Here is a 27,625-nt window from a genome sequence, read left to right as displayed (position 1 = left end):
TATCCAACTTGAAATTCAGAGAAAAAAATGATTAACAACAACAAAAAAAGAGAGGCTCAGAAACATGTGAGACAATACCAAAAATTCTACCAGTCAGGTAACTGGTGTCCCAGAAAGAGAGGTAGAGAGAGGTTGGAGCAGAAAAACATATTTGAAAAAATAAAAAGCTGAAATTTTCCCCAATTTTATGAAAGATACAAATTTCTAAATGTAAGAAGCTCTGTAGCTCAGTAGAACCCTAAATAGAATGAACTTGAAGAAAACAAACTAGGCATATCATAGTCAAATTGTTGGAAATAAAAGTTACAAAATTTTGAAAGTAGCCAGGGGAAAATGACACATTATACACAGGGGAACCAAAAGTCAAAACACCACACATTTCTCACTCAGAAACTATGTAAACCAGAAAATAGTGGAATATTTTTAAAGTGTGTAGCAACTTAAAAACAACATACACACATACAAACTGTGAACTCAGAAATCTACATCCAGCAAAAATGTCCCTCAAGAATAAAAGCAAAAAAGAGGAATTTTTAAAGGAAAGCTAAGTGAAATGATAAGTGATATTCCTGTATCTTCAGGAACAAATGAAATCATAAAAATTCATAAATATAAAATTATATTAAGAGAAATTATAAAACACAAAAGAATATATTCCTTCTAATTAAAAAATACTTAAGACTACTTAAAGCAAAAATTATAACAATGTATTTAGAAGTAATACATATAACTACTGCAAAAGTAAATAAAAGTAAATAAATATATAGGATTATGAAGCTTCTACATTTTTTTGTGAAGTGCTCCAATGTTAACTCTAATAGACTGAAAAGTTAGGGAAGTATACTATAATCCCTAGAGTAACTGACCAAAATAAAAGGTCTGAAGATAAAATGCCTAAACGTAAATTAAAATGGAATTCTAATAAAAACTTTCAAATAATCCAGAGGCAAAAAGGGGAGAAAAAGGGAACAACAACAAAAAAAGACCGGACCAACAGAAAACAAACAGTAACTTGGTATACTTAAATCCATTTCCATCAGTAATTACATTTAATATTAATAGACTGAACACTCCAACTAAATGTTATAAAACTGAATAAAAAAGACCTGACTATATGCTCTCTATGGAAAACCTAATGGATGCCTAACAATTAAGCCTCAAAAATACATGAAACAAAAAGACCAAATAAAGTGAAAAGTAGATAATTCTACAATTGTTAGGAAATTTTAATACCACTTTCAGAAATTGATAGCACTAGTCAAATATCAGTAAAATCCAAGGATTTGATTAATGCTATCAACCACCTTGACCTACTTGATTTAAAAAGTATATAAAACAGGAATGAACAAAATTTCAGGGAAAAATCCAGAGTAATAGAGATTTTAACTTATCTCTCTCAAAATTGAAAAATCAAACAATAAAAAATCAGGGAGGGAGACGAACCATAAGAGAATCTTGACTCTGGGAAACAAACTGAGGGTTGCAGAAAGGGAGGTGGGTGGGGGAAGGGGTAACTGGGTGATGGGCATTGAAGAGGGCACGTGATATGATGAGCACTGGGTGTTAGACTGAACTAATGAATCATTGAACATTATATCAAAAACTAATGATGTACTTATACCTTGGCTAATTGAATTTAAATAAAAAAATAGCAGCTATCTTAAAAAAAAAACTAAGCAAAGATTTATAGTACAAAGAAAACACAATTTCAAGTTTGACCTTTGCGTAACAGGAAATGTACATTCTTCTCAAGCATAATTGGAACTTCATGGCAATTAATTGTGTATGTCTAATTTAAAGCAAATCACAGTAAATTTTGTAGAACTAGTATCATGCCATGTTCTCTGACTACAGTTAATTTAAAAATCTATAACAAAACATATTTTTTAGAAATTAGAAAACAAATGTCTAACTCATAGGTCTATGGAAAATTATAATAGAAATTAGAAAATACCTCAAACTAAATATTAATGAATATTACACATTTTTAATAAAATTAATATCAAAACTTATAGGATACAGCTAAAGTACTACTTAGAGAAATTTTTATTTTCTAAAATAAAAATAGCTGAAATGAAATGTAACAGAATGAACCTGAAGAATATGTCAAAATCACTGATATTTGCTTCAAATCATCATGAGGCAGCAGGAATTTAATCTGCTGTATATATTATGAGACACAGATGCTGATGTTTTCAACAACCTGTGAACAGAATTTCATCTCTTTCAACAGGAAAACAGAATTACAGTTGACCCTTGAACAGCATGGGTTTGAACTGTATGGGTCCACCTATACATAGTTTTTTAAGTTTTTATTCAAATTCTAGTTAGTTAACATACAGTGTAATATTAGTTTCAGGTGTACAAGCTACTCTGGAAAGCAATATGGAGTTTCCTCGAAAAGTTAAAAATAGAACTACCCTACAATCCAGCTGTTACATTACTAGGTATTTAGCCAAAGAATACAAAAATACTAATTCAAATGAATAGATTTTTTAAAATAAATATAGTACTGTAAATGTATTTTTTCTTCCTATTATTTTCTTAATAATATTTTCTTTTTTCTAGCTTACTTAATTGTAAGAATACAGTATATGACACATAACATACAAAATATGTGTTAATTGACTATGTTTATCAGTAAGGCTTCTAGTGAACAGTAGGCTGTTGACTCTGGAGGAGTCAAAAGTTATATGTGAATTTTCAACTGCATGAGGATCAGTGCCCCATCCCCCACATTGTTCAAGGGTCAAGTGTATAGAAAACAACCCAAACTGATAAATATGGATATGGTGAAACATATGAAAGTATCAAATATCCAATCAAGCCAAAAAGAACTTGTATAGAAGTTGACTGTTGAGAAGAATAGAAGTAGAAAATTTATGAATAAATCATATAATACACATACAAATAAAAGGCATAAGGAATGGGGGTAGGGGGTGGACAGAGGAACTAAACTCATCATAGAAACAAATAATTCTATCTGAGTGGGATGTATAGCAAATACCTATCCAAGGTTTCCATAATGGCAATCTTTACATGAAGCATCTTTACACTAAGTGTGTAAAAGCAAAGTAATCTCTAAAGCTGCTAGGTTAAATGTTGTAATAATTTAAACATTTGAAGGTGGAGCATGCAACAAAAAAGGGCATGGTACAAAAAAGGGCAGACCAACACAAGTTGGAATAATTTCATCTTGTGATTTATGCGTCACCAATTATAAAAAACATAATACTAAATTTTATAAATGTGATACTACAATAAGTGCTCAGAAATTATAAAATAGAATGTGTTTGATTAACTGCTAGGTTTTGACCTCTCTATTCTTACAAAAAACCAATGGTAAGAGGAAAATATGGAACTCAGATTACCACTAATATTCTCAGAAATAATATGATCATCTGAATAAAAGATATTCATTCATTTGAACTTTTTATTTTTTTCAGTTAGGTAGACAGGTAGAACATAAACCTTAAATACTTCCTTTTGATAAGGAAGATAAGAAATACAATACACAGTAAAAACCATAGTTCTCATATTTGGTGGAATCAAATAGTAGAAATGGAAATAAATGAGAGAATCTAGAAAATGCCAAAACAGTATAGGAATTAGGTCTGAAAGTCAGATCTATATAATGTCATTCTCACTACCTCCTTAACCCTGAAGACTCCTTCAGATACATCAATCATACATTATCCAATTTTTGGTTGGAAAGGTCTATATATAAGTATCACAAAGTAGGAAAGTGGATAAACAGGGAGAGGGGAAGTACAGAAAGTTTGGGGTAAAATGTGGGGATCTGAAGGAGATACAAAGAGGTATTTAGAATCAGAAGCTACATCCTATCACTTTCTTCCAAACACACTGATACCACCTGTTGTACGTCAAGTCAAGGCACTGTACTTTCAGTTTATTTCTTTTGAAAGCATACACCTTACCATGTGGAATTGTGGTCTGGAAGGGACGACTTGGGCTTTTCAGGTTCCATAAGGTCAAGCTACCATCTGAATGGCTGCACATGAATTGTTTGCCCTCATGATGCCAGTCAATTGAATGGATAGCCTAATGAAATAGCAATTAAAAACAAGTAGAGGGTGAAAAAAGTTGATATGTTATAGCATTCTATATTCCAAAGGAAAAATATTCTGAGATAAAATTATTATAGCAACAATACTTAAGAAACATACATAATTGTTCTGACCCAGATGATACTATCTTTGGCTTCAATCCTCTATAGGCTTATAGAAGACTATAAAAACTCATCTCCTGAGATAAAGAAAAGTTAAGTACATTTCATAATATCATTATAGCCTAGAGCTTTTTGTTGTAAATTCTATGTCCTCCCTGTATCCTATATGATCCTTTGAAAAATTATTTATATAGAAGTAAAAGCAAGGTTATCAGAAGATAATTTCTGGAAAGGTAGAGGCTTACTTCCACTTAAAGTCGCCAATTTAAATAACAATTTACACTAAGAGCTACCAGCTGAGGGCTTACTATGTGCCAGACCCCTTGGCAAAGTACCGATATTAACTCTATTAATTTTATAAAGCAGGTATTATTTTTTCCAATTTGCACATGGTGAAATAGGCCTACAGAAACTGATATATGTGCTCAGGTCACACAATTCAAAGCCAATGTCTATCTAACTACAAAACCCATATTCTCAATCATTTTACCATATTGCCCCTAACATATATTTTTAAATTAACTTGGCAATTTAGGGTTTAAGCAAGAAGATTCAAAACTTTTTTATAAGTTTACTCTGAAGATTTGAATTACATAAAATTTAAAAGTAATTATTCCATTTTCATATATTGTTTTATTCCCAGTGGTAGCACAGTGCCTTGCATGAAGTAGATACTCAATATCTGTTGAATGAATAATTAATGTCATCACATATTTCCACACCTTGTATTCTTTCTAAATCATAAAGTTTATATAGCCTTTCAATAATGTGTTAATCACAATGAGAGAAGCCCTAGTAGACATAAAAGCTGAACAGATATATACAACATTACCCTTTACTTAAAGGAACTTTCAAAACTGCAAAATAGGGAAGACTGAAATAAATGAATATTAATTAATAATTGTTATTTTTTGGAACTTCTAACATTTGTTTATATATATATATACGATATACTAACCTAAGATATGTGTTTAAAACTATTATTTGTTTTCTAAATAAGAAGTATTATTAGAGTTACAGATAATTGATGGCTAGAGTAATCATTAGACATATCATAAAGGATGTAGGATATGAGCTGTATCTCAAGATAAGTAAGATTTAATTAAATGAAACAGATAACATGAAACCCTGGGCTTATGTTTTCTCTCACTCTGGTCTTTATTACTAGGTAAAGACTTTTTTTTTTTTTTTTTTTTTTGCCAGGGTTCAGTAGAGACAGAAAGAAAACACTTGTCATCTTCTTATTTGCTTATTCTCACTTTTGTAGGTGGCTCAAGGGAAATGCCACTTCAGGCTTCTTCTATGTGTTAACTTGATGAACCTCAGTCAATTTAAAGTTCTCTCAGACTGCTTTGCTATGAATGGTATGGGCAGAGAGAGAGTCTCCAGCCCTAACCCTTCTTCCTATCTTACTGAATTTCTACCTACTAGAGAAGACAAATAGAAAAATAACAGCTACAACACAAAAGCAAAATAAGTACCATAAAAGAAATATACTTATTGTACAAAAGAGTAAGCATATAAAACCAGCTTGTTATTAGAGAGTGTCAGAGTATTACTGAAGAGCTGGCATTTGAATAGATTTAATGGATAACCATCCAATTCTTTTAATTTCATTATACCTTACCCCTTTCTTAAAAAACAACTTTAAGGGTTTACTAAAAAAAAAAACACACAAATACAACTAATTCAAGAAGAATTTTAAAAGATAGAAAACAAAATGTGGAAGATAAAACACTAGCTGGTTGGTCAACTCAGCGGCTGTGATCGAGGTTCTCCAAAACAAAAAAGAGAAAGGAAACCTAAAAAGCTGGGTACCAATATGAAAAAAGGAAAAACAGCATCTAGTGAAGGAATTAAAAGGCTACCCTCATATCAAACTCTGAGAGTTTTCTCTGTGAGAGATTATTTAGAAATATTAATGTAATAAAATAAAACTTTCACAGCTAATATGTAAATTCATGTAGTTATTTGTGAAAATTATCTTGGATTTACAAAACAAAACTTTCAATTCACCCATGGCTATTCAAGGGGCTACTTTGGTAGTTGAAATAGTTTTACAGTGGCTACAGTTGAATAGGATTTTGATACACAAAAGAGGAAAGAAGGGAGTTTATGGTGAGGAATTAGCTGGAGCAAAGGCTTGAAGGTAGGAAATAAATAATACGTTTTGGAGATAGTAATATGTCTGAAGTGTGAGGAGTGTACAGAAGGATACACTGCATTAAACTAAAGGGAAAAATAACATCAGGGCCTTGAATCTCATGTAAAGTAATAAAGCCTTTGTATTGTTGATAATTGGGAGCCATTCAAAGGTTCTGAGGTAGAGAATTACATGACCTATGGCTTAAAATGATAATCTTATTAGTGAAAGATATACTGAAAAGGTAAGATATCAGAGGAAAAGCAATTAGTTAAAAGGCTACCATAGTCTTTTAGGAAAAATATAACAACCTAGACTAGACAATTGAATGTGGGAATGAAAAAAGAAGAAATGAATGAAAGACAACATAAAAACAGAATTAAGAGACTATAAAACTGATAGCATATGATATATAGAGGAGAAAGGATCAAATATGACTCTGAGGGTTACAAACAAATAAATAATCAAAATTTTAAAACTGAAAAAGAGAACACAGAACAAGGTTTAGGTCTTGAAGTGTAAATTCAGTGCCAATGAGATATTTATCTGGGCTTATGCAACAGATTTTTAGATACACAGATCAAGAGGTCAGGAGAAAGGTAAGGGTGAGAGATCCAAGGATTTTAAATTTATTAGAATAAAATTAATATTTGAAATGATGGGAGAAGATATAAATGTAAACTGGAGGTGAAATGAAGAGGGTGAAGACATAAAATCCTGAAGAGTATCTATAATTTAAAGGAAAGTAAGGAAAGAATCAGTGATAGAGAAAGGAAGGGTGAAAAGTGAGGTAGAAAGACAAAAACAAGGGAAGAAACCATTTTAGGAAGGAGGGGCTGATGTAAAGACACAGGTTTAATGAGGAACTTAAAAGACTATGACGGGATCACTATGTATAGTAATCAAGAGATCTTTGATAACTTATTAGAAACCACTTCATAATAGTATTAAGAATTATTTCTAAATATCAGAGGTAAAGTGCTAAGGAAAGTTTTAAAAGTTTGGCAGTAAAATAATGTATATAACTATCTCCATTAAAATGATAGGATATATAACTATGCATCAAAGTAAATAGATTACACGCATATATACATGTATAAGTCAATATTTAAAATTATTTCTAGGTATAAAGTAGATATAGTGTAGTACTCGACTTAAACATTGCTAATGCTTATTTAAACACTTCATTGCAAAATTATTTTTGCTCACTTTTTAAGATTAGAAGTCTTTCTTCTACAATGTTTTAGGTTAAAAAAACCTCTGGATTTCCTTTTTAGATGACCTACTCTATTTCCAACTAGCTAAATACTCAGATAATATTTGTACTCTTATCTAGCTACTAGCTTTGAGAGAGGAATCTAATATCATCTTTGTACTTTGTATATTTAATAAAAGAAAAATCTAGCTTAGCTTCCCAGGACCTTCTTTCCTTATGATTCAAAATGCCCTAGAAGTTCATCACAAAGAGCATAATTGTAAGACATCACCTGCCAGACAGTATTTTTCACCAATGACCAAATTACCCAGTTGCTATATCATTTACCCCTGAACTCTTTGTCACTACGAGAAGTATCTTATATATACCATAAAATCTTAGTTTGCCAGAACTATTAAGAAATGAATTGGGGGTGTGTATAGCTATGAGATACCCGAAGGCATATATCTTTAAGCACCAAAACTGAAAAAGTCAACTGTTATGAGGGGATGGGAGGTAGCACACAAAGTAATGTGTTGTTTTTTAAAAATTTTTTCTTTCTATTTATATCAGTGTTGCCTTAAATTCTGCATTCTTCTCATATAAGTGCAGGTGATACCAGACAATGATTATTGACTGTATTTTCTTCCTCTCTCTCCCTACTCCACCATTTTTAAAATTGAATTTAGAGCTTACATGATCACCTTTATTCCCAAAACTATAAGAGGTAATTACCCTTTTTCACTTTTTGCCCCAGGCTATCTTCACATTAACTTCTTCTGAAGGGGGATATCCTTAATGGCCTAGAATCAACCTTGGAACAACTAAAGTAAAAACCTAACCAAATCTCAACTATGTACAATAAAACTCACTTTAAGATCTTACCCTTATTATTAAGTATTACTATTTACAAAATCAATCTTTATTCTGAGATAAGGCCTTTCGAACTGACCTCTTAAAAGAGGTCTGCCACAGAAAAAGAATTTTCTAAGAAAGGTGTGAATAATGTTTTAGAGATCTTAAGGATAATGAGGCAAGACATAATAACCATGTAACCTAATGGAAGGAAAAGGATAAGTAATAAGCATCAATGTATATTAAGATGCCAGAAAGGGCCCAAAAATAGTCAATCAAGGCAGAATTCTCATTCAGGAGAACGATCCAGAGTTGGAACTTGGGCAAATGCCAACACGCAGTATGAGACACTGGGTCAGACCCAGTTAATGATAAAAATATTGGTAATATACAAAGCTTACAAGTAGAAAACAGGCACAAAGTCATAATACTCTTTTAAAATATTTCAGTAGAAGTCACTTACCTCATCATAATAAACTCTTAGTTCTGCTCTTTTAGACTTCAAGTCCCAGAATACTACAGTACCATTTTCATAACCTATCAGCAGCTGGAAAACATTAGAATAATCATTTTTTAATTCTAACAATTTTAACTTGCTCCGAATAAAGTTTAATGTTAATACAATAAAGTAAAATCATATCACATAATACAATTTTATTTAGAATGCCAATTTTTCCAGAACCTGAATATAGATTTCCTACATTTTAAAAAAATGGCAAATAAACTCTACTTCAATAAATATTTACCAATGAAATCGTCCTCACTCCCAATTTCCAAGAGAAATTGAGGAAACATGTATATATATATATATGAATGCAAAAATAAATAAGAAAAATTGGAACAAAAGAAAAATGGGATAGAAAATGAAGATGAAATAAAGGATGAAATGGGATAAGTTTAATAACCAATGTATATGCAATTCAGTCCTATGCACTTAAAAAGTATGGCCACAAATTTGGCTTCTAATTTCTTTATATCAAGTCCTATTTTCTCTTTGACTTATGTCCATATTTTAAACTGGTGATTTATGAACCCTCAGAAGTTCACAAGGTATTCTAGAGATTCACATCATTAAAAATGGTCGATATTTATAAATCAATAAATAAGACAATAAAATACATGGTTTCATTTTAAAATAGAAGTATTTGAGAACAGATAATGATTAATAGATGATCATATTCAAGACTCAGTGAAATACTGCTAGCCATGCTGACGATTTTTATATCATATAATTCTGACTTATAATTTGTAGTTATATTTTGTTAAATTTACTCTATCATTAGTTTAAAAAAAAAACAGAAAGGATAAGAAGAGGCCAGTGTTCAAATAATGATAATATTGCCCATGAATCTGCTTTCAGATGATTTTCTTGAAATCCATTAGTAGTATTTCTCTGATGAAAATTCTTATACTGTGCATAAAAATGTTTCAATAATTCCAAAACACTAGTGGTAAAAATAGAAAATAGAGTGGTGGTTATAAGCTACTCCTATACAGCATCCTGAGACCTAATCAGTTACCTCAACATTTTATAACAGGACACAAAAAAATGACAAAACTAAATGAGCTAGTTTTAACAGGAAATTTAAAAATTTCAACAGGTCATGAAATCAATGTATATTTTTGAAGCTATAACATATTTAAAGATTTTATTTTTATTATTTTTTATCTTTATTTTTTAACTAAAAATTTTTTTGAGTATAGTTGATCCAGAATGCTATATTAGTTTCAGGTGTACAACATAGTGATTCAACTTCTATGTTATTCCATGCTCACCAGAAGTGTAGCCACCATCTGTCACCATACAACTTTATTATAGTATCATTGACTATATTCCCTATGCTGTGCCTTTTATTCCTGGGACTTACTCATTCCATAACTGGAAGCCTGTATCTCCCACTCCCCATCACCCATTTTGCCCATTCCCTACCCCTCTCCCCTCTGGCAACCATCAATTGTTCTCTGTACTTATAGATTCTGTTTTTTGTTTATTCATTTGGTTTTTTTAGATTCCACATATGAAAATAATCATATTTGTCTTTCCTAATCTGATTTATTTCACTTAGCATAATACCCTACTGGTCTATCCGTGTTGTCACAAATGTAACAATCTCCTTTTTTTATGACTGCATAATGTTCCATTGTGTATATACACCACATCTTCCTTATCCTTTTGTCTATTGATGGACACTTAGGTTGCTTCAGTATCTTGGCTATTGTCAATAATATTGCAATAAACATAGGGGTGCATATATCTTTTTGAATTAGTGTTTTTGTGGGGTTTTTTTTGGTAAATACCCAGTGGTGGAATTATTGAATCATATGGTATTTCTATTTTTAATTTTCAGTGGCAACCTACTGAATGGGAGAAGATATTTGCAAAAGATATATCTGATAAGGGGCTAATACCCAAAATATATAAAGAACTTATACAACTCAACACCAAAAAACAATCTGATAAGGGGTGCCTGGGTGGGCTCAGTTGGTTAAGTGTCTGCCTTTGGCTCAGGTCATGATCTTAGGGTCTTGGGGTTGAGCCCCACATCAGGTTCCCTGCTCAGTGGAGTGTCTGCTTCTCCCTCTCCCTTTGCCCCTTCCCACTGCACATGCTCTCTCTCTCTCAAATAAATATTTTTTTTAAAAAGCACAATAATTTGGGGGTGGAGTCTTTTGGGTTTTCCACTTAAAGCATCATGTCATCTGCGAAGAGAGAGAGTTTGACTTCTTCTTTGCCAATTTGGATACCTTTTATTTCTTTTTGTTGTCTGATTGCTGTTGCTAGGACTTCTAGTACTATGTTGAACAATAGTGGCAAGAGTGGGCATCCTTGTCGTGTTCCTGATCTTAAGGGAAAGGCTCTCAGCTTTTCCCCATTGAGGATGATATTTGCTCTGGGTTTTTCATAAATGGATTTTATGAAATTGAGGAATGTCCCCTCTGTCCCTACACTACAAAGAGTTTTAATCAGGAAAGGATGCTGTATTTTGTCAAATGCTTTTTCTGCATCAATTGAGAGGACCATATGGTTCTTCTCTCTCCTCTTATTAATGTGTTCTATCACATTGATTGATTTGCAAATGTTGAACCACCCTTGCATTCCAGGGATAAATCCCACTTGGTCATGGTGGATGATCCTTTTAATGTACTGTTGGATAAAAAGCTTCTGCACAGCAAAGAAAACAGTCAACAAAACAAAGAGGCAACCCACAGAATGGGAGAAGATTTTTGCAAATGACAAAGGGCTGATATCCAAGATCTACAAAGAACTTCTCAAACTAAACACCCAAAAAACAAATAATCAAGTCAAAAAGTGGGCAGAAGACATGAACAGACACTTCTCTAAAGAAGACACACAAATACTAACAGACACATGAAAAAATGTTCATCATCATTAGCCATCAGGGAAATACAAATCAAAACCACATTAAGATACCACCTTACACCAGTTAGAATGGCAAAAATTGACAAGGCAAGAAACAACAAATGTTGGAGAGGTTGTGGAGAAAGGGGAACCCTCCTACACTGTTGGTGGAAATGCAAGTTGGTACAGCCACTTTGGAAAACAGTGTGGAGGTGCCTCAAAAAATTAAAAATAGAGCTACCCTATGACCCAGCAATTGCACTACTGGGTATTTAGCCCAAAAACACAGATGTAGTGAAAAGAAGGGCCATATGCACCCCAATGTTCATAGCAGCAATGTCCACAATAGCCAAACTGTGGAAAGAGCTGAGATGCCCTTCAACAGATCAATGGATAAAGAAGATGTGGTCCATATAAACAATGGAATATTATTCAGCCATCAGAAAGGATGAATACCCAACTTTTACATCAACATGGATGGGACTGGAGGAGATTATGCTAAGTGAAATAAGTCAAGCGGAGAAAGTCAATTGTCATATGGTTTCACTTATTTGTGGAACATAAATAATAGCATGGAGCACATTAGGAGAAGGAAGGGAAAAATGAAGGGGGAGAAATCGGAGGGGAAGATGACCCATGAGAGATTATGGACTCCGAGAAACAAACTGAGTGTTTTAGAGGGGAGGGGGTGGGGGGATGGGTTAGCCCGGTGGTGGGTATTAAGGAGGGCACATATTGCATGGAGCACTGAGTGTTATACACAAATCATGAATCATGGAACATTACATCAAAAACTAATGATGTACTGTATGGTGACTAACATAATAAAATTAAAAAAGAATTAAATAAAAATTTAAAAAGCACAATAATCTGATTAAAAATGGGCAGAGGACCTAAATAGACATTTTCCCAAAAAAGACATACAGATGGCCAACAGACACATGATAAGGTACACAACATCACTAATCACCAGGGAAATGCAAATCAAAACCACAGTAAGATATCACCTTACACCTGTCAGAATGGCTAAAATAAAAAAGAAAGTTTTCATTATTAAAGCACATATAATAAATTTGAAAATTGATTTGACAAAAACATTGAGCTTCTTTACATACTAAATTAAATGGCATAATGACTTGCTAAATTCAAAAAGTCAAAATTAAGTGTAAACTTCAAAAATATTTGTTAAAATAAAATTTATATAGCATCATAAATACTGTACTATTGTGCATTTTAACTTCAAGTCAGCTCTTTTTTACATACTAGAGAAAATGATGTATCATTAAACCAATTCCTATGGAATCCAGGGAAAGATTTGTAAGTCTAAAAAGTTTGCTAAGTTTCACTTAGCAAGAGAATGAATAATATGACCTTTCAAAATTTGAGCCCTAAGATGTAATGAAATAAAAATCTAAAATCCTATTATATTTTTTCATAGAAACATCTGAAAGATATTAGTTGTTTTGTTTATAAAACATTACTAGCAATAACCACAGTAAATAACAAAATATAAACTACCTAACCTCAAAATGTCATACATTATTGAGATAACTATACAATATTATGATATAGGAAGTATGAAAAAATATTAGAATCACTTAGAGAATTGAGAAAGAGAAAAGAAGCTCCTGATATCCAGGAGACATCTGACAAGGTCACTCTGTGACCATGATTAAGACAAAAACAAGATCACTCTGCAATCATGTCTGACCACATCAAAACATGGGTATCACCTAGGTCACAAAAATATATTACATATATTTTTACATAATTATATATTATACTCTTATATAATATATATATAATTTCAAAAATTTATCTCTCACAATAGAATTCAAATATTGTGAAGGCAAAGAAGTAAGGTGACTTCCTAATTACTATATCATCAGGACCTGGAACAGTATCTGAAGAAAATAGGTATCTGATAAATATCTGTGAAATTAATTATTAAATACCACAAAATCAAAATCACAGATACTATATTCCCTAAAATCTATGAAGTAATATTTGAAGTCATTAACAAAAATATTTTGGGAAATAAAAAATATACTTCAAAGTAATTATGGTCAAAGAAGAAATTATAAGGAAAAGTATGAAACAGAACTGAACAAGAATGCCTTATATTAAAACTCTTCAAGAGGGAAATTTATTATTTTATAAATGCATATGAAAAGAAGAAAAATTTTTTTAAATAAATTTCTTTTATCAGGAATAGGTGTTTTTTAATAAATATGTTTGTTGAAGAATACATAGAGAAAAGCACACAAATTATAGATGTCTTTAATGAATTATGAAGTTGAATATACCTGTGAAACTACTACCTGGGTCAAAAAATATAATAGAAAAACAAGAAATAGAAAAAAAAATACAAGATACACAGAAGCCTATTTCATACCCTTAACCAATCAACATTCCCATCTTCTTTTTATCCTCTTTTCTAAAAGTAACTACTGATACTGGTATCTGTTTTTGAATTTTATATGAGTGGAATTATACATTTATCCTTTTATACAATTATCCTTTTCTGTCCTGCTCCTATTTCTAAACATGATATTTATAGCAGTAATTCATTCACTTTTATTATTGTAATAGTATTTCATTGTTTGGGTATGACAATACCACAATTTATTCATTTTACAGGTGATATAATAACATTACTATGAACAAATTTGTATAGGTCTTCTAGAGAATATATATATGAGTTTCTGTCAGGTATATACTGATTCATGGAATAAGGGTATGTTTAACTTTAATAGATAACTGCCAAGCAGTTTTCCAAAGTGGTTGTACCAATTTTGATTTCCATAAGCTGCATATCAAAGCTCCAATTCCTTTTCATCTTTTTTTAATAACTAATATTGTTAATGGCTGTACAGTGTTAAATAGGAGTATGATAGGCATCTTTGTCTCATTTCAGAATGCAGGAGTAAAGCTAATTAATTCATCATTAAGGAGGATATTTTCATAGTTCTGGGTAAATAAAGTTCAGATTAACAAAGTTCCTTTCTTATAGTGTAACAAATTTTTATCACAAAGTTGATTTTTATCAAATACTTTTCTATCTTTTTATTGTCATATACTTTTTTCTCCATATTTGTAAATATGAAAATTCCATTGATTTTTTAAAATTTTTATTTAAATTCAAATAAAATTTAAATTTAAATTGCATACAGTGCAATATTGGTTTTGGGAGTAGAATTCAGTGATCCATCACTTACATACAATATCTAGTGCTCATCATAACAAGTGCCGTCCTTAATAGCTATCATCCATCTAGCCTATCTCCCCACACCACCTTCCTTTATCAACCCTCAGTTTATTCTCTATTGTTAAGAGTCTCTTATGGTTTCTTTCACTCTCTCTCTTTAATTATTAAATACCTCTCTCTTTTGTTTGTTGGGAGATTTTTTTTTTATTACTGATTCAATTTCTTTGCTTGCTATCTGTCTGTTCAAATTTTCTACTTCTTCGTGTTTCAGTTTTGGTAGTTTGTATGTTTCTAGGAATTTATCCATTTCTGTATGTTTCTAGGAATTTATCCATTTCTTCCAGATTGCCCAATTTGTTGGCATATAATTTTTCATAATATTCTCTTGTAATTGTTTGTATTTCTGTGGTGTTGTTTGTGATTTCTCCTCTTTCATTGGTGATTTTACTTATTTGGGTCCTTTCTCTTTTCTTTTTGATAAGTCTGGCTAGGGGTTTATCCATTTTAGTGATTCATTTGAAGAACCAGCTCTTAGTTTTGTTGATATGTTCTACTGATTTTTTTTGTTTATACATCATTTATTTCTGCTCTAATATTTATTATTTCCCCTCTTCTGCTGGATTTAGGCTTTATTTGTTGTTCCTTTTCTAGCTCCTTTAGGCTAAGGTTAGGTTGTATATTTGAGACTTTTCTTGCTTCTTGAGGTAAGGCCTGTATTGCAACATACTTCCCTCTTAGGACTGCCATTGTTGCATCCCAAAGGTTTTGGACAGTAGTGTTTTCATTTTCATTTGTTTCCATGTACTTTTTTATTTGATCTTAAATATCCCGGTTAACCCATTCTGTAGTAGGATGTTCTTTAACCCTCATGTATTTGTGGTTTTTCCAAATTTTCTTGTGGTTGACTTCAAGTTTCATAGTGTTGTTGTCTGAAAATATGCATGGTATAATCTCAATCTTTTTGTACTTGTTGAGGCCTAATTTGTGACCCAGTAGGTGATCTGTTCTGGAGAATGTTCCATGTGCACTCGAAAAGAACGTGTATTCTGTTGCTTTAGGATGAAATGCTCTGAATGTACCTGTTAAGTCCGTCTGATCCAGTGTGTCATTCAAAGCATTTTTCCTTATTAATTTTCTGCTTAGATGATCTGTCCATTGATGTAAGTGGGGTGTTAAAGTCCCCTACTATTATTGTATTATTATCTATGAGTTTTTTTATGCTGATTATTAATTGTTTTATATATTTGGATGCTCCCAAGGTGGGGGCATAAATATTTACAATATTATCCATCTTCTTGATGGATAGACCCCTTATGATATAATGCCCTTCCTCGTCTCTTGTTACATATAGTTTTTGTTTTAAAATGTAGTTTGTCTGATGTAAGTATGGCTACTCCAGCTTTCTTCTGATGTCCATTACCATGATTGGTGGCTCTGTATCCCCTCACTTTCCATCTGCAGGTGTTTTTAGGTCTAAAATGAATCACTTTAGGCAGCATATAGGTAGATCTTGTTTTTTTTGGGGGCACCTGGGTGGCTCAGTCGGTTAAGCCCAGAGACAGGAAAAAGTTGAAGTCCCAATCAGCCTATCTTAACTTGAAGGATGGTCAGCCTTTTGTCCTATTCAGGCAACTGATTAAATGAGCCCCACCCACATTATGGAGAGCAATCTACTTTACTCAGTCTACTTATTTAAATGTTAATCTCATCCAGAACATCCTCATAGAAACACCCAGAATAATATTTGAACAAATCTCTGGACACTCCACAGTTCAGGTCATGTTAACACATAAAATTAACCATCACATCTTTATTATCTTTCTTCTAGTTTCTTTGAGTTTAATTCAGTATTTTTCTATTTTTACACTAAGATCATTGATTTACTGCTTTTCTTCACTTTAAAAAAAAAATCTTAACAAAAGCTATATATTTCCCCTAAGCACAGCTTTAGCTACATTCCACAAGTTTTTGACATATCATAGTTCTATTGTAATTTAACTTAAAATATATTCTAACTTCGATACTGATTTCTTCTTTGACATAAGTTATGCAGAAGTGTAGCGCTTAATTACTAAGCATTTAGGAGATTTCCTATTTATATTTTATTAACAATCTTGCTAAATTCTCCAGGTTAGAGAATATATTGAATATTATAATTCCAAGAAATTTGTTGAAACAGGATTTATGGCTCAACAAATGTACAATTTTGGTAAATACACCATGTACACTAGAAAATAATGTATGGTTTGCAGGTGTTGGGTGTAATGTACTATATATGTCAATTATGTTGGTTAATCATGTTCAGATTTTCTGTAACCTCACTAATTACTTCTTTATTTGCTTACTTTTGCTTCTTATGTTTGTGGTGGAATTAGGAAGTGGAACCTTTGGCAAGTGATTTGATCTTAAAGGTGGAACACTAAAGAAGAGGAGCAGTGCCCTTATGAAAGAGACTCTAGAAAGCTCTCTTTCCCTTTTTACTGTGTGAAGACACACTATGAAGAAGGCCATCTAGAATCTGGACCCTCATTAGACACCAAATCTGCTAGTGCCTTAATCTTGCTCTTTCCAGCCTCAGAACTATGAGAAATAAATATTGTTTAAGCCATCCAATCTATGGTATTTTTGTTATAGCAACCTGAACTAAGGCATCTACTTTGTCTGATATTACTATAGCCACACCAGTTTTTTGTTTTTGTTTTTGCTTAGGGTATTCATGCTATATCTTTTCCTATCCTTTTACGTTCAACTTTTCTATAACCTTAAGATTAAAAATATGTCTCTTGTAACAACATATCACTATTTTAACACAGTCTGAAAATTACTATCTTTAGCCTATTTGTTTACATTTAATATAATTGCTGTCATACTTTAGAGCAAATCTATCTGCTTATTTTATATTTGCCCAATCTGTTTAATGTTATTTTTTCCTTTTTTGTTTTCTTTTGGGTTAATAATTTTTTATTATCTCAGTTCCCTATTAACTTATCCATATACATATGTTTATTATTCTTTATTACCCACATGAATATAAAATGTTTTTATGACTTATCAAACTATAATATAAATTAGTACTTGTGTTACTTTTTGGAAGCTATAAGAACCTTGGAACTTTGATTCAACAGATTTTATCCCCACTTTTGACTATTTTTAACTTAAATGTATATTATTTTTCAATGTATTATACTCCCAGAAGTAATTACTATTTTTATAAAATATTCCCTAGATTTACCCATAATTGTTCTTTATTCCTCCTACATCTGTGTTCTTTTATAATCAATTTCATTCCCATAGAGAATTATAGTTTTTTCATTAGAGCAGATTTGCTATTTATTTTTGCAAATTATGTTAAGTTGCTATAATTTCATGATATGTTTTTTAAGGGTATTTTTGTAGAGCATAGAATTTTTTTCTGTAGGTGCTTTTTTCTGTCAGTACCTTGAAATGATCACTCAATTGTCCTCATTTCCCATTTTTCTGTTAAGATGTCTGCTGTCAGTCTTTTTTTTTCTATACTCTGCTTTTAATATTATTCTCTTTGTCTTTGATATGCCTAGGTGAAATTTACTTTTTGTTAAGCTTTCTTTGAGTCTGTAGTGCATCTTAGATTTTGGTATCTGTCATCAGTTTGAAAAATTATCATCCATTCATTCTTCAAATATTGCTGCTGTCACATTCTCTTTTTCTTCCTCCAGGACTCTAATTACATATATATTCCACATTTCATTATGTCCCAAATGCTCTTCATCCTTTTGGCTTACCATACTTTCATTTGGATATTTTCTTCTGACCTATCTCCCAGGTCACTAATTCTCTCTTCATCTATTTACAACCAGTTATTTTGTTTTCTGTTATACTTTTCATTTTTCTGCTGAAAACTCCATCATTTTTATTTATTAAACATTTCAATCACACTTATTTTAAAGTCCACATTTGGTAACTGCTATTTGAATTTCCTGTTGGCCTATCTGTACTTACTATCTGTTCTCTTGGTTTCTGGTGAATTCTGATCATTTAATATACCATGTTATTTTTACTTTCAGTATCGAGGATAAGTATGGGAGAAATGTAGTGATAAATAAAGGCTCTGGGTGATGTTTTCTTCTTCCATAAAGAATTTATGATTTTATCAGTCAGCTAGACTAAGGCAGACCAACTTAATCCCAAAAAGGATTCAGATAATGTTAAGAAAAATTTCAGTTATTTAAAGGACTAGTTTATTTCCAGTTCAACCTTATTTGTAGGGTATATCCCTTTGGAGCCACACTGAAAGCTTAGAGTGATTATCAGAGACTTTATTTTTGGCTTGCCCTGAACTCCTTTTCTCATCCACATTACTCTTCTGTGCCCTAAAACTGCAGAAAATTTTGCTTAGCCTCTCAGCCAATAACTCTGTTTGGTTACTCAATATCTTAGCATTCTTTTCAAATAGGAAAATCCCTAGAAGGGAAAATTGTGGCAAGTGTTTCTGCGTGTCTTTCTGTGGAATCAAGAGCTTACAAATCTTCACTGCCTTGGGCACTCTCTGGTGCCCTCAAATAGATTTTCAAAAATATTTTGTCCAGATTTTGTAGCTTTCCCAGTGGAAGGACTGATCTGAAATAGGATAGTCTTCCATTGTCAAAAGTGGAAATACTGTGGATGTTAAACTGTATTCAAAGACATTTTCAGCATCGATGGAGATGATCATAATTTTTTTCCTTAGATCTGTTAATCACAAACTGTATTGATGGATTTTCTCATAGTATCTATCCTTGTAACCCTTGAATAAAACACCATTCATCAGTGTTTGTTTTTGAATATGCTTTTGGAGACTGTGTCCTATAGGATATTTTATTTAAAACTTTTCCATTGATATTAATAAATTCAATAAATCCGTGTTTTCCTCTGTGAAACTTTTTTCAGGCTTAGTTGTAACTTATTAAATAAAAACAATTTTAATACTTTCTTTTCTTAAACTACTCAGAACAGGGGTTGGTAAACTTTTTCTCTAAAGGGACAGACAGTAAATATCTTACACTTTCCAGACTACACAATCTCAAAAAAACAAAAATAAAAACAACTTATTTACACTAATAGGAAATAGGCCAGATTTGTCCCACAGGCCACAGTGGCAACCCCTGCTTTAGAATAGTTGATGTAGCATTGTATTATAATAGTACTTAAAAATTTAGTAAAATTTCCCTGTAAAACTATTTGGGTCTGGTACTTTTATTTGTGCATAGTAATTAAATAACTTCCTCATTTTCTTAAACTTTCTGTCTCTATTGGTGTCAATGATGATAAATTTATTTCCCTGGGAAATTACCAATTTTGCCTATGATTTTAAATGTATCTGCTAGAGTTGTGTAAAATAATTTAATTTGGATGTTTAAAAATTTCCTTAGTTTTAGTGTATTTCTTCTTGTTTTGTGTGTCATTTGTGTAACTTTGTTTTCCCCTATTTTTCTTCATCAGGCCAGATAGTAGTTTGCGTATTTTGTTTATGTTCTATGCAAAGAACCAGCATATTGATTAATTTAGAAGACACCTTAAAAACAGGAGAACTCCCTAAGTTCCACTTTTATCTTTATATTTCCTTCCTGCTTCCTTTTGCTTTATTTTCTTGTTCTTTTTCTAGGTTTTTTGTTTCATATTGAATTTATTTAAATTTCTAACTTTTATTCACATAAGTATTAAATGCTATGTATTATTTTATAATTGTTTTAATTATATTTCATAGAAATTATATTTCATATTTCATAGGTAGTACTACAATATTGTTAATTTTTATATATTCTTCAATTTTGGTTTGTATTTTCTACTTGACCTAATAGTTATTTAATGAGAGTCTTTAAATTTCCAAGTGGAAAGGAATTTTTGCTTTCAGATTTTTTATTATTGTGTTTCACTCTCTATATGAAATGCACAATCAATTATATTGCTTGGGGATCAGGATTTTTCTTCATCAGATCACTCAAGATCACCCCTAAGTGGAGATGTAATTGAGTAGTAGTCAGTGTCTAGATAATACCAACCAATCATCTGACATGTGAGGCAAGTCTAAATTCTGTCCCCCATCAGTTGGTTTTAGGTATTCGATCCCCACCCCATGAGACCATATATGTGGGTTGAGCGAAAGGCATTGTTGCAACAGATGGAATTCTAGGACCTCCATTTATCTAATTATGCCTTTTAGACAACTGAAGGCTGATTTCCTGAATAAACCACTTTGACTATAAAATGGTTTGTCAGTTCCCTCACCCATTTGTATGACTCAGTGAGTATTATAACATCTAATTCATAATGGATAGCTCAGGTTACATTATCATTTGATGTCCCATGGTTAGGTGTTCAATCTCTACAAGAACTCACTAGCATACCAGGAGTTGCTTTGAAAATGGAGAACAGCTGTTGTGACTTTCTTATCGGGCTTTCCAACAGACCATTCTTATCTACCAGATACATTAAGCTCCATCAGATCATAGGCACCAAGTGGTAAGGGGGCCTGCAAAGCAGCTTGGACTTAGTGAAGAGCCCTTTCATCTCTAGGTCCCACTTAAAACCAGCAGACTTTTTGGATAATCTTAAAAAATGATTTGAAATAGTAATTTTGAAGACATTGTATACTATTATCTAAATCCAAAACCATCAAATGATATGACACTTTCTTAGCAAAGAGAAGTACAAAAGCTTATGTTTTACCTTAGAGGAGATACCCCTGCATGCCCCAGACCATTAAACTCTCAAAATCATCACATATAAGACAAGGTTCTAGATCTTTATGGAATCTTCCCACACTCTGACACGAATCTTGTTAGCTACAGAGGTACTTGCCCGTTTTTGCTCACCAGATCCAAATAGTATTATATAATAAAGAAAATGAACTATCTATCTATCTATCTATCTATCTATCTATCTATCCTTTCTAAAGACTGTCAAGACAATCAAGTTTCCTTAGAACTATGACAGAATATAAAAAATAACATAGTCCTGGGAAAAAATTATGAAGTTATACTGCTTTCCCTTTCTATAAAAGCTTTTGATCTTCTCTGCTGATATACTGAGAAAAAAGAGTTCACTAAACAATTGTTTATCAGGAGACAGCCTGATATTGGTCTGCACCTGTAGAAGTATCCACAGCAAAGCAGCTGTCATTGGGGCAATCACTTGGTTAATTTTACAGTGGTCTACCAACACCAAGATCAATCCATCTTGTTTTATGCAGAGCCCAGAAAATGGAATTCAACAAGGATCTACTATTGCATCATTCAAGTCTAATTGTGCTAATCTCTGCAACTCCCCCAGAAATACATCCTGGCTTTTGTTTATAATCATGGCAAGGAGAGACAAGTTTTAGGAGTTTCCATTTGTCTCTTCCAATTGTAATGGCTCTAATTCCAATGTCAGAAAACCAGTAAGAGAATTATGCCAGCCTCTGTGCATATCTATACAGATTATACAATTGTGGTGTAAAATAACTGGGTGAGTCTGAATACCCATTGGACCTACTATGAGATACACTTGGGTCAAAACATCATTTATCACCTAGTTACAAAGTTCCATATGCCATGACTCTAACTGGAGGATCACGCTTTTTGGATCTTTTGGTATTAATGACAGCTCCAACCCTATAGTTAACAGTACTAGAAAAGTAAACAGTTACTTCTGCAAATGACCACAGATGCTTCCATAACTACTATATGTACTTATGGAAGCACTTCAGGGTCCTTTCTCAGAGGCAACTGGCCCCTCCCTTTCTATCAGTGGGCTCTAGATCTGTGAGCTGGCTTATACCTGGAAACCTGATGAAGTGCTGTGAATTTCCTCTTTGGTGGTCAATGTCAAGAGCTGATTTTTTTTCTGATTATGCAAATCAAACAACATCCCAGTCACCTGCTCACCTAATTTTGCTCCTAGAAACAGCATGATACATTAGCTATTACCATAGATTTCTGCATTGCCATCCAGGCTTACTGCTTGTTATGGCAATTATGTTCATATTGCCAGATGGTCGAATATTACCATCTGGCCTCTACCAATCCATGATATTAATCCCCATAGATACTACAGAGCCTGGATCTCTGCCATCATCTCTTACTGTTAACAAAAGCCAAAAAAGGGACAACCCCTACCAAACTTCTCAAATATACTTGTACTCATCTTTCCCGAGCACTCCTTATTAGGTTAAGTGAAGACAATGTCCTTAAGAACCCTCTAGGAAGTCAGGAGGTGAGGTGCCAGGACGAATATAATATATCCATTTTAATGTTTTCATCTCCCTGTTTTCTGACCCCTTCTTTAATATTGTACCAAAAAATCCTAGCCTCTGTACTTTATTTACCATATACCTTTGTTAAGTCCATCTTCAAGGGGCCATCCCAACAAATGATTAGGATCAGATCCAGGTGTCCTTTCTCAAAGCATTGTCTCAAATTATGGTTGAGTGCCCCCATGTAAATGAACTCTCCTCTATGTAACCCGTATGATCAAACCCTTAAAAAGCATTCTTAAACACTTGATGTACTGTTAGTATTATCCAGGTCCTAAATTCATTTGATGAGGAGAGGGTTCCCATGTAGTGCCTATTTCTTCCTGGAGGAAAACTTACACTTATATTTTAGGCTGTGCTTAAATCTGAGATCTGATTCTGGTTATTGGCCTGGCGGTAATGGAATTGAAGGTTGATCTTGTGAGGGTAAATAAACACCATCAGGCAAGAAAACTACCTCATTTCATTGGTCATTTACAGTCTTCTAGAAAACGAGAAACCATTCTCTGGAAATATTGCAAGAGGTACTTCTGCTGGCCAGGAAGTTTCAAGGAAATTGGAGAGGGTGGGTTTTACAATATTTTCAGGCTTATATACACAAATTTCTGTATCTCAGGTTTAGTGGTTGAATAATGTCCCCGCAGAGTCTCAAAATGTGCCCTTATTTGGAAATTGAGTCTTTACAGATGTAATTTGTTAAGAATTTTGAGATGAGGTGTGCCTGGCTGGCTCAGTCAGTGAAGCATGAGACTTCTGATCTCAGGGTTGTAAGTTTGAGCCCCACGTTGGGTGGAGAGATTACTTAAAAATAAAATCTCAAAAAAATAATTTTGAGCTGAAATCATGCTTGATTTAGGATAGGCCCTAAAACCAATGACTGGGGTCCTTGTAAAAGAAGAGAGGACACAGAGACATAGAGAAGAAGGTCATGCGAAGACAGAGGAAGACTGGAGTTATGCTGCCACAAAACAAAGGACATTAGGAGCCACCAGAAGCTGGAAGAGGCAAGGAAGGACTCTCTCCTAGAGCCTTGAGAGGGAGGATGGCCTGACAAAGATCTTGATTTTGGACTTCCGGCCTCCAAACAGAAATAATAAATTTCTGTTGTTTAAAGTCACCCGGTATATAGAATTTTGTTATGGCCATGCTAGGAATTGAATATACCAGGAGTCAGGGTCACATTCTTTTCTTATCAGGGCTTTGACTTTAACAAATAAGACCTATCAAACTATGTATTTATCTCTTTATAAACAGGCCTATTTTTAGCACAGTCTGCCCTGGAGCTGCAGGAAGAGTTCCTTTAAAGCTTCCTTAAAGAGCCTCTGACATGCCTTAAATCAGTAATTAACTGTTCTGAGTTAATCATATTATTTTCATACAGTCTCCAGTGATTTGGTAGGCAAAATAATGCCCACCAAAGATGTCTATGCCCTAATATAAATATATTAAATAATATAACATATTACCTTAAATGACAAAAAAAAAAAAAAAAAAAGACTTCTCAGTTGTAATTAAGATTTGTTGAGATGAGGAGAGTATCCTAGATTATCCAGGTAGGCCCAATCAAATCACATGAGTCCCTAAGAGTGGAGAACCTCTCCCAGCTATGGTTAAAAAGAGATGCTATGTTATCTTTAAAGATGGAGGAAGGGAGTTACAAACCTAGAAATGTGTACAGTTTATAAAAGTTGAAAAAGGCAAGAAAATAGATTCTCCTCTAGAGCTACCAGACAGGAGTGAAACCCTGTCAAAAATCTTGATTTTTAGCTCAGTCAGACCTGTATTGGACTTCTGGCCTACAAAACTGTAAGATAATACATTTGTGTTGTTTCAAACTACTAAATTTGTTATAATTTATATCAGAATAGAAAATAATACAAGTGGCATCAAAGGAAGCTGTTTTTTTCCATCATCATTAAAATCATCATTGCCCTTTATCAGTTAAACACCATAGTACTTGATCGCCAATTGTCTTACCTTTCCATCAGTTCCTTTCCCAATTAATCATAGGAGGTTATTTAAGTAATTGTGATGTCACTGCATGATAATACCACTTCACTCGGCACCTTCGATGGGTTCTTTAATTTTAAATAGGAGACAATTCAAGTCCAAAGTCCCATCCTGAGGGTCTACAATCTAGGAGTCAGCAAACTTTTTTTGTAAAGGGCTAGATAGTAAATATATTAGGCTTTGCAGGCTTTATAGCTCTGTCACAACTGCTTGGCTTTGTTGTTGTAGTTAGAAAGCAGCCGCAGACAGTATGTTAATGGTGAACATGACTGTGTCCCAATAAACCGTTTCACAAAAACAGGCATCAAGCCAGATTTATGCCATTGGCTGTAGTTTCCAATCTCTCAACTAGAACAATTCTGATAACTATTATCTTAACCAGGGTTCTGTAGAAAACAGGCTGAGGCTAGGCTTAGGTGCTAATGTTTCACTGAGAAGTGCAATCTCAGGGCTGTAATAATAAAGGAAAAGTGAAGTAAAGCAAAGAAGTAAAAGTAAGATGATATATCATCATACTAATCAGTATTTCATAGGGAAAAGCAAAAGAGGCACAGCCAATCAGTTAACAGGTGTATCTGCTTGGCCTTGCTGGATGTCTCTAACAGCTTATGTGGAAAAACCATAATTCAGAATAGCCCAACCACAGGGAGGAAGGAAAGGAGAATTTTATTTCTTGTCAGTATTGGTCAAGGTTTTCTCTATGGTAAATTAACACCCCCTCACTTCAGAGTTGTATCATTTGACCCCTTTGGGAGCCACTGAGGAAGCCAGATCTCATGCCTTATAGTATGGCACATTATCTGAATCCAGAATTAAAGGGTGGAGTTTAGACTTGGCATAGCCAGTCAACTTAAGGAAATAGTACTGTATGAAGCTGATTAATCCTGCCAAAACTGAGATGAAGCAAACAGTTAAGAATTTGGGAGACAAACAAGGCTGAGAGAATTCAAGGAGATATATACAATATTATGTCCAATATAGGTACCTCTCAGTAGAAGAGCACCCTCTTCAATTTGATATACTTATGCACAGTTTCTTTAGTAAATGTTATCTTAGAGGATGGTCTATTTTCTAATTCCTTGATACTATGCTGTTTTAGTATAAACCTTAACATAAGTAATTTGTTCCTTCTTTCACTTCACCACCAAACCTCCATGAAAATTTGTCTTTTCCAAGTTGAATTTATACCAGAAATGTAAAATTTTTAAAATGAGAAAATCCATTAACATTTCAACAAATTAACAAATTAAGGAATAGTCATTTCTAGTGTAAGTATCTGAGAGTCAGCTTTTTGGATTGTAATATATGTGCCTGACATTAAGCTTTTGATTGCTGAGGCATCCTCTCTTCAGACATCCATCTTGAATAAATACATTGTCAGCTACATTATTAGATAAAAAGCCAGGCTGCCCCATCCATGAAGTTCCCCTTTGACAATTTGATTGACAGCTTACTTTTGCCTTCCCATACTTTAATTCTGCTCTAATGTTTTAAATTCACAAATAAAGTGAACATGTGAAACCCTAGGCACCCCACTCTCAACCCCAATAAAAGCAGAACCCCAGGTCCATGTACTCTATCTCACTCTTTCTCTACCCATGACTTCACTGAGTGGCCCCAAACATGTTGTGTACCCTCTAAGACTTGTGAATAATAAACTTTGTTTTTCAAAGTTCCCTGATGGTTGTTGCTGAGGTGCATCTTGGCCATTATAAGAACCAAGAGGCTGGTCAAACCACAACACTGGCTCTGAAAAAGGGAAATGTCTGTGGGGGCTGGCCTCAGGCCCAACTGAGTGTCCCCAAGTATTTCTAGACCATAGCATCATTAACAATAGGCTGAGATTAGCACAAAACATATCTCAATACATGTAGAAAAGCATTCAATAAAATTCAACACTATAATTTAAAACTCTTAGAATATTGGAAATAGGTGGAAACTTTTTAACTTCATTAAAGCATTCAACCAACAACCTGTATGTAGCAAACATCTTAATGTTGAAATCTTGGGAGACATTTTGTTTGCAGTTGGAAATAAAAGAAAGTTCCCATTAAAACCATTTATATTCAACACTGCACTGGATTCCTATCCAACAAAACAAATATATATATAAAAATATATAAATTTAGAAAGGAAGAAACAAAATTTGTCTACATTTTCTATACTTTTATATGTAGACTATTCCAGATAATCCAAGAACAGCTTTTATAAACAGAACATTTGGTGATGCAAGGAATATAAAATAACAAAATCAATATTTTATACACTAAAATTAATTAAAATTAAAATTTAAGAAAATTAATTCACAGGAGCAATAAAAACTATAAAGTACTTAGAATTAAGCTAACAAAAGATATGTAAGAATTTTGTGCAAAAAGTTACAAAGCTATATAGAAAAAGGTAAGAAAACCAA

General features: G+C 32.9%; 1 protein-coding gene across 1 annotated transcript in view; it reads right to left on the bottom strand.

Annotated features, from left to right (window-relative positions):
• Positions 1 to 27,625, bottom strand: part of STXBP5L (syntaxin binding protein 5 like) — a 432,652-nt gene that overhangs the window by 207,522 nt on the left and 197,505 nt on the right. Inside the window, exons 8-9 of the mRNA XM_032406647.1 lie at positions 8,846 to 8,929; positions 3,939 to 4,062 (exon numbers count right to left, since the gene is read on the bottom strand). Coding sequence (XP_032262538.1) covers positions 3,939 to 4,062; positions 8,846 to 8,929 — 208 coding nt within the window. The remainder of the gene's footprint in view (positions 1 to 3,938; positions 4,063 to 8,845; positions 8,930 to 27,625) is intronic.

This window comes from Phoca vitulina, unplaced genomic scaffold (assembly GCF_004348235.1).
Source record: "Phoca vitulina isolate PV1807 unplaced genomic scaffold, GSC_HSeal_1.0 scaffold8, whole genome shotgun sequence".
In the NCBI taxonomy this organism is placed as follows: domain Eukaryota; kingdom Metazoa; phylum Chordata; class Mammalia; order Carnivora; family Phocidae; genus Phoca; species Phoca vitulina.
Note: the sequence above shows the minus strand (reverse complement) of the source record. Positions and strands in the feature narration are given on the sequence as shown.